Here is a 14105-nt window from a genome sequence, read left to right on the forward strand (position 1 = left end):
GCTGAGCATCGGCAGCCTGGGGAAGGGCAGACTGATGGCGGCAGAATGCTTCTCACTTAAAAAAAAAAATCAATCTGAATTTCCTTTGGGGGTCCTGAAGCACCACTTCTCCTACAGCCCCAAAGCCAAACACAGTCCTAAGACATCTGTGTCAATGACAGAAGGATGTCAATAGTCCAGCCTAGAGATGCTAGTAATTCGATTTCTCGTCCAACTTGAATTGACTGCATTTAGTCAAATACTGTGCTGATAATTCGGAGACTGACAGACAAGTGGTCAGCCATGTTTGCCACCCCGCTGACCCTGCTGGCTCCTATTTTCCTCATAGCATGTCACCCAGTCACCATTCTTCCTGGTTTGCTGGTGACAGACCCGGCTTATGGCCACAGTCTTGGTATAATTATTAATAAGGCCCCCACTGACTCTCGGATATGTCTGTTCAGACTAATACATTTCCCCCGTTTCATCTGAGGCATCTAGGTGCCTCAGACAAAACCCCATGTGTGTCACACACCCCACAAAGCAACACATGGGCAGAGAATGTTCTGAACCGTCTTTATGCTCTCACATGTAGGTATGAGCCCCCGGCCTCTCCCTGGGCCCCCTGTGGCAGACGAGGGGACTGCAGCTACGCAGAGGCGGAGGAGCAGCTCTGTCCTCCACCCAGGAGACTCTGTGGTCAGGAGCAGCTCGTGAAGGAAGTCCCAGCTCCTCAATTGTAAAACAGGCGCAAGTAGGCCAAGCGGTTCCGGTGTCTTCTGAAGTCCTTGTCCGTGGGCAGCTGCAACGAAAGAATGTTGTCTCAGACCAACTTCTGAGCAGAGCCCCTCCCCCCCGCCCGTCTCTGGGCCATGGCTGTGCAACACAGACAGGCTGCTGTAGCAGCGTGGCCAGCTCAGCCCCACCCAGCAGCCGTCTGGCCTCAGCAATGCTCTCAACTTTTGTATGTACACTGTCTCTTTGTCGTCTTCCTCTGGTGTCTGTCATGCCAAGGATTAGTTTTTTTTTTTTTTGGTAAAGCTCTAAGAGTGAGCTGGTAAACTTCTTGAAAGCAGAAGTGATATGTTTAATCCTTGAAAGTTCCCTATAGGCCCGAGCACAATGACATGAATACAGTGGGCATTTCATAAATATCTGTGAAATTAATCTGAAATTCCACTAGGAAATAAAAGGCATATTTAGCATTATGACAGCTAACATGGGTTGAGCATTTATTACTTTGTAGACTCTGTGTTAAATGCTTTTGTACCTTATTGCAATTTTTACAACCTATCAGATTGGTTTTCTTACTCCACTCATTTTAAAGGTAAGAAAACCCAGGCTTAGAAAAATCAGGGGACTCGTCCGAGCTCACACAGCAGGTGAGCACCGGAGCTGGGATGTGAGCCCAGGCAGTCTGTCCCCAGAACCCATGCCCTTACCAGAATGCTCCACAGCCTTCTGAAGACAGAAAAAGCAGTGGCTTCATTCTGTGCAGCCTGCGCAAGTCACGTAATTTATCTGGGTCTCAATTCCTCCTGTCATATAGTTCTCCCATACCCACCATAGATTACTTGAGGATTGAATTTTGAAATGTTAACTTCTATGCAGTCATGCATACCTTTAAAAATCTAATAAAATTACGCAACTTCCCCTGCCCCCAGGTCCCCATATGCATATACACATAAAATCGTGCATGTAACCTCAGGGGAGCAAGACTTTCCAAAGCTCACTCACAGACTCCCAGTTAGGAGCCACTGTGGAAGAACCAGACAGTGCTCTACAGAAGCCCGGTCCTATTACCTCAGCTTTTAGGGTTCTTTTCTGTAGACTTGGAACCTGAGCCCAGTCTGGAGATCCAAATTTCATTGGCCAGGCGACTTTGGGGGGTGGCCTTATCTCTGGGTTGTACGTGCCAGGGCTAGAGGTAAAAATACATAATGTCACCTTGAGGTGTTAGTGACCACATGCAAACCCATCAGCACTCCTGCTCTCCCTGGGTCCAGGTCTCCCAAGGCTGGCTCAGTCTTTTCCTTCTGATTTCAGAACAAGTGTCATCTCACCCAGAAAGACCTCTCTCGACAAGCCTTGACAAAGCAGCCTCTATATCATAACATCATCCTGTACTATTTCCTCATAGCATGTCACCCGGTCACCATTCTTCCTGGTTTGCTGATGACAGATCCGGCTCATGGCTACAGTCTTGGTGTAATTATTCATAAGGCCCCTGTTGCCTCTTGGATGTGTCAGTTCAGACTAATATATTATATGGCCATTCTCCTTATTACTATTGGTATTTTCTTGTTTATTTGTTTCTCAATTGTCTGGATTCTAGAATGTAAGCTCCAAGAAATCAAGAGCCTTGTGTCATGGGTTTAATGCAAAATCTCTGGAACCTACAAAAATGCCTGCCAGATTTATCCATATTTATTAAATGAGTTTACACTTCTATGACGCCAGAGATCTGCAAGGCAAGAGGTTGAGTCTTATAAAGATAAGCAACTATTTAGCTGGCATGGTTTGGGGGTGACCCTTTCTTTGTCCTTCCTTCCCTACTGCTCTTCATTGAAGGGCCCCAGAAGAGAGGACACGTACCCAGGACGATACTTGTCCCTTGAGTATGTCCCAAATCGAGGCAACATGACATTAAATGGAGCAAAATTTTGCTTGACATTTCGCTCCTGAAGACTCACTGTCTGGTACGTGCCTGGGTGTGGTGTCACATCCTGTTACCAAGAAAAAGATCGATATATCAGAGGGTGGTACACAGGTGTACACAGGAGCCTTCCACGTACGAAGCTTTGAGCTTCGCTGTCAGGAAAATGTCCTAGAGATTAGGATGCTGTACTGAGGACTTTTAGACTTGAATCACACAAAAGGGTGAAAAAGCTCGCCCTGGTTGGTGGAGCTCAGTGGATCGAGCACAGGCCTGTAAACCAAAGGACTGCAGTTGGATTCCCAGTCAGGGCACATGCCTGGGTTGCAGGCTGGTTCCCAGCAGGGGATGCACAAGAAGCAACCATACGTTTATATTTCTCTCCCTCTCTCCTTCCCTTCCCTTCTACAGATAAATAAATAAAATCTAAAAATAAATAAAATTATTTTTTAAAAGGGTGGAAAAGCTGGAATCTGTGTTTTAACTGGCAAGATAATCTGAAGCATACAAACAAAGCTTCCAGTATTTGACCATCAGGTGTCTTGGTCGGCACTGAAGCTCTGACTTGGTTGGTGCCACTTCTTTGGAGAATTATTCCCCACTCTCCTGGACACTCACACACACATTTGCAAGGCTAACGCCCAGGCTTTTCCGAAAGTCTTAATAGCTTTTGCCTAAATGTCTATTTTTTCTTGAATTTCAGAGCATACTGTGCGGGTAACCTCCCACTCACCGCTCTGTGCTCCCCGATGCAAATACACACAACACCACGGATCACACAAACACTTAAGCAGGTGCAGTCATTACTAACCTTGTTGATTGGCTTAAACCTCGCGGCTGTTCTGGCTCCAAAAGAATATCCTTTTCTGCTGGTCGGGATCTTAGAGAGGTTGTATACCCAGTCATACCTCTTTGGGTAGAATGTATTTGTTAAAAAAAAAACAGAGAAAGAAAAACACAGAGAACGTTATGGTCACCAAAACAGAATGAACTTAGAATGATCTTATCTGAATCTTGTCTGCAAAAGTTGCTCTGTCTTGACGGCCCTGAGTCAAGGCTATTTGAACAATCACATGAGTAACAGGTAGCTTTGCAAAGGAATGTGCTGGGTAGGGAGAGTCGGTGACATTTCTATGCTGGCCAGCGAGTCCAGTCCTCTGAGGCACAGAGCCCAGTTTACTCTGATGCAAGTGTGTCTGGTCATATTATTTCATAAGCTCACACCTACTAGCACATCCCCAGTCCGAGTTTGGACTAACAGGAGGGTAACTGGCATTGGTTCGCAAGTCTCTGGAGGTGGGAATGGAGTGGGGAACTCTCCCCGTAACTCTATGAAGCAAAGGCTCAAGTTTGGTGGGAGTTGGAAGTGGGGAGCGATGACTCTTTAATTTCTGACATTGACCCTGACGGCTGGTTGCAGAGAACAAGGGCACCTTCTCATGTTGGGACCCGGAAGATCCCAAGTACTGTAGTTTTTCTTCCACGAAACCTGGCTATCTTTAAATACATGGGGGAACGGAGACCCACCTAAGAGAAGGTGAATACTCACGTTTTCCGCAGTGTAACATCCAGGCCCTCTGTGGGGTGCTCCCCTAAGAGGGAGAAACTTGTTCCCCAAAAAGTTGGGGGGATAGGAGTGAGGAAAGAGCTTCCTTTGTTGACATGTCCCAAAGGAGTAGTTAACCAGCGTTTCTGGAGGTCAAAAAAGAGGAGACACTCCACGTGAGGGAAGGCCCCTGGCTTTCAGCGAGAGCTGTGGGGGTGGGCAGGCAGAGCAGAGGACGCGGCCGGCCGGCCTGCGGAGCTCTCAACAGAAACCAGACCAAACTCCACGAAGGGGAGCGAACTGCCGCATTTCCTGCACCCCGTCTTTCCCTGCCTCCCCAGTCTTCCTCCTGCATCCTACCCTCAACCTCAACCCTCCTCACCTGCTTTGTTGAAGCACATTGCTCACGCTATTCGGGTTAGCGTTTGCAAACTGCGTTGCCAAGGGGACGGAGACGCCTGCTCGGATTGGCTCAGAGCGCGCCAGCGCAGCAAGTGGGGACGCCCGAGAAGCCGGCTTGGCGCTTCCCAAACCCGGAGCCCAGGGGAGTGTGGGCGCTGCGGCTGGGTTGGGGGTAGATGGGTTTGCCGGACCCGTGGCTGTAGGGGCTGCGGGGATGAAGGGTGCACCGAGGGGCTTTGGAAACTGGGCCACGGGGAATGCGCTGAGGAGAGAGGGGACCATGGGGCTCAGGATACCTGGAAATTAGGGCTACCAGGATCAGGGACTAGGAAAACGCAGCCGCCGCAGTTATGGCTTGAGGAGGTGGGCTCCTAGGACAACGACCAGAGCAGCAGAAACCGGAGACTGAACGGAGCTTAGGTAGTTCCGTAATAGGGGCCTCTTAGACCCAGTTTTCCTTTTGGGACAAGCCTTTCCCACCAGGTTGTCCCTTTGGCCCCCTAAACGGGGCACCATATTTTAACTTTAGGCTGGAAGCCTTAAGTGGAGCGGTAAGAATGCAACAGAATCACAGAACGGCCGAATACTTCTAAAATCTTGGGCAGTCACGTAAATGTCTAAGTCCCAGTTTTCTCATTTCTGAACTGGGAATAATAATTCCTCTGTATTTTGAGACAATTGAGGTAACAGAGTTAAAGCAACTCAGTGCCTGGTACTTGCAAGGTGCTGATGCAAACAGTTATTGTTCCCAAAGATGAAATCCAGCCAGCTCAGGTGCACACCCATCCTAACCCGGGAAGAAGCGTCGGGGCGGTATTGGCTTCTTCACCTTTGTCCTGGATATTATCACTCACTTGTTTTCACTTGGTTTTAGGATGCCTTCAGGGATTGCCAGGAATGGGAGGCAACAGAACACAGGGTGTGACTGGTCTGTACAACTCTTTGGCCCTGAAGGATGACGCTGGGATCCCCAGGCACCCCGGGCTAGTGCTGTGTGCAGACGATGATATTATACATCTAATGTAGAGTTTCCAAAAAAAAAAGGTGATACCGAGACCTGGAGGGTATTTTGGACACCTGTGGAAGCATTTTACATGTTGCAAGGAGGCTCCTGCCCTTGGGCCAGGGAGGCTGGACACCTGGCGGTGCCTTGTCTCAGATCCCACACAGCGTACAAATGTGCTGCTGGACTCTGCAAACATAACTGGTTGTACTTGACGTGTATAATAACACTGAAGATGTTTTCCAGTGAGAAGGCAGAAAGGCTAGCAACACAGGAGAAGGTGGAGACGAGCAACAAAGATGCGGTCTCAAAGGTACAGTATAATTTACTCCGAGCATTCTGTTCACTCATATGGCAGCAATACCATGGTAACTAACGTGTACAGAAATCTTGGCACCGATGGATAACTTTCCATTTTATTAATATTTTTAGATACCCGAAGTGTTTTTGAAATTAGTGTTTACAGTCCCGGCTGAGTGGCTCAGTTGGTTGGAGCGTCATCCCGCACACCAAAAGGCCGCAGGTTCAAGCCTCAGTCAGGACACATACCTAGGTTGCGGGTTTGATCCTTGGTCGAGGGCCCGCAGAAGGCATCCAATAGATATTTCCCCCGTACCTCAATGTTTCTCTTTCCCTCCCTTCCTCTCTCTCTGAAATCAACAAAACATATCCTTCAGTGATGATTAAAAAAAAAAGAAACTAGTGTTTATGTTATTCGTGACATGAAACATAGCTTACAAAGTACTTTGGAAATATGAAAACCCGTTCCCTCATTGAGTAGTTTGGTCTGGTTCCAACTGACCCTCTGGCTGAGAAGAGATTTAAAAAAAAGCTAGACTAAATAAAATATTTGAAGAGGTCAGAGATATACCAAAGAATTGAAAATTGGGCAGAGTCAAGGTCCCAGATGGAGGGCAAGTCCAATGTGGCGAACACAACAGTTGATGCTGCTCTTCCCTTTGACCATTTGCTACTAAATACAAAACCAGCTGAGAAGCAGGAGGTTTGGGCAGAACTTTGAACCATCTCTGAAAGCTGGGGAGCAAAAATGAGGCTGCCCACAGAGGAGGGAGGACGGGAAAGCACCCTGCTTTAATTCTGTTACCTTTTAGTTGGGAAGGAGAGAACCCTAGGAATGAAGGTAAGTAAGAAACAGACCAGCTCTCCACAGTCCTGGATGCAAAGCTTCAATTGCCAGTCTCTAAAGGAACGAAGGTGAGCTGCTTCTGCCTTTACTGCATACGGGGAACAAAAGGACATCACCTACGAATGTAACATTACCCAGAGTCTCAACTAATTTCTAGTTTTTTCATGCAAAGTGTTTGACATGTAATATAAAACAACCACCACCACCAACAACAACAAAGTAGAAATAAACCCGAAGGAAATCCAGACATTTGGAATGATCAAACATGGACTTTAAAGCCACAGTACTTGTCTTGGGATCTTAGAGGAAGCCTCAAGACTACAGGGTGAGGCTAGGAAGCAAAAGAAAACAAGAAAAATAGGTGGCCATGAAGTAAATTGTTGGTTTTTAAGTTAGAGGCCAAAGGAGAAAAGTAGATCAGCCCCTAAAAGCAAAGTGAATAACGATCCCTGTGTACTCAAGGGCAGAGACTTTTCCCCATCCATCTTCTCAGTCATGTTACTAATAAACCCACACTAGGCACACCTGCATCCTGACTGATGCAAATCTGTCAGCTTTTTGTTAAAGCCAACCCGAACATGGTGCAGTCAAAGATGGACTGTCTATATGGTATGTGTATCTCCTGTATAGCCCACTGTCTAATCGTAACCTTGAGAAGCTTGAGAAGTTAAGGCAGAGTGTCAGGTAGCTCTAAGGACTGTCAAGGACCCAGTGTTTGAATGATGATCATGCACCAAAAAAAGCTATTCAAGTCGCTGCTTGGTACAGAAGAATGCTTAGGCAAAATTGGCTACTGTGGACACTTTTGGTGAAGTCCTTAAGTTCCCACAATGCACATTTTAAAAATCATACTTATAACAGCATGCCTGATGTTTATAGAGCTTGTCTGTTAAGCTTTATGAGACAGTTATCTGCTTTTCTTATTTGACAACTATGAGGCTGTTATAATTATTCTAGAAAACCACCTGCTTTGTTGCAGTGTCTAATTGAACTTGGTTAAATAAATTCAATTTTTGCTATAATGTTTTAAGTAGATTTTTGTCTCATTAAAAAATTTATTAGATTAGCCCTGGCTGGTGTGGCTTAGTAGATTAAGTGCCAGCCTATGAATCAAAGGGTCACTAGTTTGATTCCCAGTCAGGGCACATGCCTGGGTTGTAGGCCTGGACCCCAGTAGGGGACCAGTGAGAGGCAACCACACATCGATGGTCCTGTTCCTTTCTTTCTCCTTCTCTTCCCCTCTCTCTAAAAATACATAAATAGAATCTTTTAAAAATTTTATTAGATTAAATGATAATGAGACAGCTCTGTAAAGGGGATAAAGCTGATTCCAGAAATTAAATGACTAGATGGAGAATTTTAGAAGCAATAAAAAAGAATGAAATAAAAATTGTAGAAATAAAAAGTGTCATCACTGAGAGTTTACTCAGTGCTTGTGTCTAACAACAATTACAGAAGCAGGAAAAAAAGGATAAATGAAATGGAAAATTAATCAGAAAAATGTACTAAGATTGAAGCTTGAAGAGGCAAAAAGGACAGAAAATACATGGGAAAAGTGTAATAGACAGAAGAGAAACAACAGTAAGGTCTAATACTCACATGTTTGCAGTTCCTTGAGGAATGGAGAGGGAGGGAGGGGGCAGAAGGAAAACGTGGCAGATGCAAGAGTTGAAGAGGTAATGGCTGAGAACATCTAGAAATTGGTAAAGAAATGGAACCACAAGTTCACAAATGCTACAACTCAAGTAAGACAAATAGAAAATTCCCTTGGTCATATTACAATAAAACTAATGAAAATCCAAAGGAGAAATTTTTGATATCAATCAGATTAAAAAGGCATGTTTATTTACTTATTTATTTTATACTTATCCCAAGGACAGGTTTATTGATTTTAGAGAGAGGGGAAGGGAAGGAGAGAGAGAAGGAGAGAAACACCAATGTGAGAGAGAAACATCGATCAGTAGCAAGCATCTCGTATGCGACCTGACTGGTACTGGGCCCACAATCTAGGCATGTCCCTGACCAGGAATCAACCCACAACTCTTTGGTTTATGAAGTGATGCTCCAACCAACCAAGCCGCACCGGCCAGAGCAAATGGTATGTTACTTTTAAAGAAGTGACAATATGCTGATGGCTGAGTTTCCAACAGAAACAATGGGAGCCAGGAGACAATGGAATGGTTTCTTCGCATGCTAAAGAAATAATGGTAAAGGATGGAATCCACATTTCATATGAAGACTAGCAAAAATAAAGTAAATGAATGTATCCCAAGATGATCAAAGATATGAAAGGCAGAGAGAAGCTGAGGAATTATTCTAAGTTGAAGGATTTTGATGAAGCATGACAATCTCATACAACACATATTCCTGGGTAGGATCCTGGATGAATTAGGAAAGGTAAGTTGCTGGGACAGCTGGAAAGTCTGAATGGGGTCTGTGTTATTTAATGGTAGTGTTATATCAGTGCTGATTTTCTGATTGGTAGGGTAATGTGGTCATAATATCAGAGAGAATCTCTGGGAAAGTTACACTAGAGTTTTTAGGGAAGATGGAAGCGTCCTGTCAGAAAAAAAAAGTTTATTCAGAGGGGGAAAGAGAAGTAGCATTTAAAAACTGAGAAATATGGGTGAAGGGGATAGTACTTTGTTCTATTTTGCAATTTTCCTTTAGGTTTAAAACTGTTTCATTGTAATTTAAAAAATAGCATTAAGAGAGTAAGAAAGTAAGCCATGGTTTGGGAGAAGATATAAGCACAAAAAGCATCTTTGGACCTGCAATTTCCAACACAGAAGCCACTATGCACATACTGAGCCCTGAAATGTGATTGGTCCAAAATGAGATGTGCATCAAGTGTAAGACATATACACCCGACTTTAAAGACTTAGAATGAAAAGAGTGCAAAAAATCTCATTAAGAAATTTTATATTGTTAATCTTGAAATGATAATATTCTAGATATGTTGAGTTAAATAAAACAATAATAGAATTTACTTCCCTTGTTTCTTTCTAAATGTGTATGTTAGAAAATTCAAAATACATTGCTCACATTATAGTGTGGCGCTAGAATACGTAAAGCATCATTACAGATTACTAAGAAAAAAGAACCTACTATAAATGGGTAAAAGTCTTAAAAGGGCACCTCCAAAAAATGACTATCCAAATAACATATAACCAGGAAACATAAAAAGTGCTCAACTTCAGTGGTTATAAAGGAATGCAAATTAAAACCACAATGAGACACCCAACAGATGGCTAAAATTATAAATACAGCAGCACTCACTGCTGCTACGGATGTAAAATGACTAGGAATCTTGAATACGCCTTCAGTGTAAGTACAAACGGACACATTCACTTTGGAAAACTGTTCAGCAATATTTCCTGAAGCTTAACAGCCACATCCCTATGGTAGATAATTTCTACTCTATGGTATTTTCACTCAGAAAATGCATCCATTTGTGTCCCAAAAGACATTTACAAGTACATTATCCAATAATTGGGACTATTATTCATAACAGTCCCAACCCGAAACAACCAATTGTCCTTAACAGCAGAATGAAAAAATAAGTTATGAGATTCACACAGAGGAATACTATACAGTAATGAAAGTGACTAAAATCCTGCATGTATAGTAATTTAGATTAATCTCAGTGTTGAATGAAACAATTCAGAGATGACCATTTCCACATTAAATTTATATAAAGTTCAAAAATAGACAAAACTCTCTCTATGTTCTGGAAGTCAGAAAGGTGATAGCTTTGTAAAGGAGGGTGAGGGGGTAACTGAGAAGGGACCTGGGAAGAGCTTTTGAAATGACAATGATGTCCCATCTTGAAGTGGGTGCTGACTGCTTATATGTCTGTGTTCAACTTGCATGTTTCATTTATCTGTCCAGTTACACTGTGGGCCTTTTTTGGTATATATGAATAATAAAATAATTTATTTAAAAAATCTGGCCACCCTAGAGGAAGCACATCAACATTATTTATTTTTACAGTACAGAATAATCACCCCCCTTTCCATTTTTTAATTAGTTTATAATTGAATGGTTTGTAAATGCTGTCCTACTTTAACTAAAGCTATTTGCCTTTTTCTGTTATTAGAACCCAGTATATCTGGAGTGTTAGTAATCCCCCTAACCCAAATTCCAGTGTCTGTTCATAATTCTGCTCTTTTATTTTCCTACACTGCTTGTATGAAATGGCATTAACCTTCTCTCCTGATTCTAGGCTATTCATTAGTCATCATACATGGCAAGAGCCCATCTGTTGCAATACCTCCTTGTCTTCTGAAGTAGCCATATCTGAACATGAATACACGTTATTTTATTAGGATTTTTTCTCTTTTACATTAAAATTATGGCATGGCATTGTTTATGAAATGATGTGTGGTAGATTATGTTACCTGTGAATTTGATTTTAGGATAAAATAATTAAGAAATGATGTTTCCAATGTTACAAAATAACCTGCTCCTCAAAGCAGGTTCTGAATCTGCATAGGCTTGAGAACCCATGACCCAGACTCTGCGGAGGGATGGACGTGCCTAGACTTGAGGAGCAGACTTTCTAAATCCCACCTGCCAGTCTTTCTTAAATACCAGCCTCTCTCATCTGGGGGTAGAAGATGACATAGGCTTTGAAGCCACTCAGAATAGGTTCCCAATAGGTCCTAGCTTGTCATTTACTAGCTAGGTGACTTTGTGGAAGTGACTCCATCTACCTAAGCCCTGGCTCATCTATAGAATGGCTGGAATCATTCTCGCCTCTTAAGGCTGCCACGAAAATTTAGGAGGCACCATGGGACAAATCTTGTGCGACAAGGGACTGACCTACAATTAGCACTTAACAAACGTCAGTGCACGTCCAATCTAGCACTTCCATGCCTGAGGCTACAGCTAACTCCAAGGGCACCTTCGTGCCTGTTAAAAAGTGGTGCCCGTGCCTGTGGGTGGGTGCCACCACGTGGCCTCATGACCTGGTGAGATGAGCGTTTCCCCTCCCCTACCTGGATCAGGGTCCTTAAGTAATCTTGTCCATATGTCACCTCTTCCCTCTTAGACTCCAATACTGAAGGGCTGGGTTGTCATAATGTCCTGGAGTTCAAGAACACGATTACCTTGGGCAAAGTTCCAGAACGGCTGGGAGACCCGTGGCTTCCTGACACTCTGTATTCCTAGGTCAATCGAGTGGCTTGGACTCAGAAGGGTTCCGAGATTCTCTGAATCAGAGCTATCTCTGCGAGGAGCTTTCAAAAGTGAACCTTTCAAAACTCCGGTTTTCTTCATATCCAATCCTCATGAGTCACCAGTGTCCTAAGTGGACTTTACCCAAGAAAATGCAGGGTGTCACTGAAACTGGCAGCTAAGCAGTAGCCCCACCTGTCAAGTCCCCTTTCAGGCCATTGTGACATGGCTTTCTGCCATCTGTCTTAGTAGTGACCTAAACAGGAAGCTCCTTCCCAAATGACTCCCCCATCTCCTATGTTCTATTTGTCTCCAAGCTTTATCATTCTTTGGCTAGAAATGTAACTACATTTATCACAACACCCAGTTTGACTGACTCTTGCCTTCTTCACCTGACCATTGTGGACCCTAGACTCCCCTACCTGTGTCTTTGATCTCCGAGGTGCACCACAGGAGTGCCCAGAGGTCAGTATGTCACAATGGGCATCGCTTTCTGTGTTCTGTGACTCTATTCCAGCCCTGTCTTGCCAAGACCCCTTTATCCCTTCCACGCCCTTCTAATGGCTTCACTTAACAATTAAATCCCAACTTGACCACTGTCTTTACAGTACCTAGAACACTAGCTGGAACATACATACTGATAATACATAATCGGCATGGGTCGAGAGCTCATGAATGGTCATTGCCCAGAAGGTTGCATGCGTAGGCCTCATCGCTCCCGGAACGCGGCCATCCCCCACCAGGACGCAGAGGTCTGTTGAGGGAGGCAGTGAAACGCAGTCACTGGGACTGTGAGCTCTGGAAGCAGCCTGCTTGGCTTTGGATCTTACCTCTGCAGCTTATTAGCTGTGTGATGTTGGGCCGGCCACCCAGTTCCTCTGTGCCTCTGTGCCTCAGTTCCTCAGTTCCTCAGTTCCCCAGTTCCCCAGTGCCTCAGTTTCCTGGAATTAATATTTTCCTCACAAGGTTGCTGGGATAATTCAGTAATTAAATACACTTAAAATACTTAAAACAATGTTGGACACATAGTAAGGTGTGGAGGACGGTGAAGGCTGGCGTCAGAGCTAAGGTTAAGTGCTTGGCAAGGCCACACTTGACTGCTTGCATCTGCAAGGCGGATCGAGCCAGCAGGGATAATGGCTGGGACCCACAGGGGTTAAGAAGGACATAGTTAACCACAAGCTTCAGCTGAATGCAGCTGTAACATTTGCAGAAGAAACATTTATCATTTAGATAGCCTGGGAACCAAGCAATTATGCCTGCAGTTTTTCCCTGAGTCTGCAGAACATCCTTGAGCTGTATCTAACCCACCTCTGTAAAATAAATGTGGAGCCCATGTCCAGGGTCATTGCCTCTCCATCAGAAGACAATGCCCCACCTGGCCCTCGCTTTTCCCTAAACTGTGTCTGTGTCTTTCTTAATCTCCTGTCACCCCCTCTCACGGACCTCCTCCCCATGCTGGTTGTGGCAGTAAGCAGGAGCCATTACATTCTTTTTATATTAGTTAAAATTCTTTTAGTCACCAGTAAAACAAAGAAACTTGAGCCACCGTAAGCAGCAATGAACGTGTTAGATGGTTACGGGGAGTTTCACAGAGCCCACCAGGATCAGTGCATCTGGGCCTTGGCAAGGAGCCAGAATCGAGCTGGAGAGCCATTGGTAAACGGTCTTTCTCCACTGTGCTGTGGCTTTCCTCTGCACTTCCCCTTTAGTGTCCTTGCTCTGTGTCCAGCCCGACTTTCCATTCTCAGTCTTTCACTACAGCCCCTGTGCTGACCTATTTCAAGCCAGCCATTCTCAGGGACTGGCAATCGGTCTTTGTTCCCGGTTGCAGATCCCAAGAGGTGGTCATGTGATTGGCCCTGTGGAGTCGGATGTCCACTCTAGTCAACCGGCCAAGCCAAAGGAGGACCTGATGCAGCCCAGCACAGTAGCTGGTGACCACCACTATGGATTCCAGGAGGGGGGCACCTGAGAAAGGGACACTGCTGGCCCATGGGTTAGGTAGACACCCCAAAAGGAGTCACTCCTTAGCACAGGTCTTTCCAAGGCGGCTGACCTGGGAGGTGCTGGGCCAGCTCTGGGACCTCAGGAGATGTGGGCAGAGCACACAGGGCTCAAGGCAGATGTGCTCTCAGCAAGCCAACGAGGCCCGTACCCCCGAGTCTCACCGAATCACATGGGCTCCTTCCTG

General features: G+C 44.8%; 1 protein-coding gene across 3 annotated transcripts; it reads right to left on the minus strand.

The window, feature by feature from the left end:
- Positions 1 to 541: 541 nt before the first annotated feature.
- PIFO (primary cilia formation) lies at positions 542 to 12626 on the minus strand. Of its 3 annotated transcripts, XM_037152557.2 has the most exons (7): positions 12550 to 12626; positions 11845 to 12049; positions 4185 to 4327; positions 3447 to 3545; positions 2575 to 2705; positions 1783 to 1900; positions 542 to 781 (listed from the first exon to the last, which is right to left on the minus strand). In XM_037152557.2, the coding sequence occupies exons 2-7, from the start codon at positions 12011 to 12013 to the stop codon at positions 713 to 715; spliced, it is 729 nt and encodes a 242-aa protein (XP_037008452.1). In that variant the 5' UTR covers positions 12014 to 12049; positions 12550 to 12626; the 3' UTR covers positions 542 to 712. The 3 variants fall into 3 exon arrangements, with proteins under 3 accessions (XP_037008452.1, XP_037008453.1, XP_053511856.1); XM_037152558.2 differs by lacking the exons at positions 11845 to 12049; positions 12550 to 12626 and adding an exon at positions 4564 to 4626; XM_053655881.1 differs by lacking the exons at positions 1783 to 1900; positions 11845 to 12049; positions 12550 to 12626 and adding an exon at positions 4564 to 4626.
- Positions 12627 to 14105: the final 1479 nt, after the last annotated feature.

Source organism: Artibeus jamaicensis, unplaced genomic scaffold (genome assembly GCF_021234435.1).
Source record: "Artibeus jamaicensis isolate MK-2021 breed Jamaican fruit bat unplaced genomic scaffold, CSHL_Jam_final scaffold_1689, whole genome shotgun sequence".
NCBI lineage: Eukaryota > Metazoa > Chordata > Mammalia > Chiroptera > Phyllostomidae > Artibeus > Artibeus jamaicensis.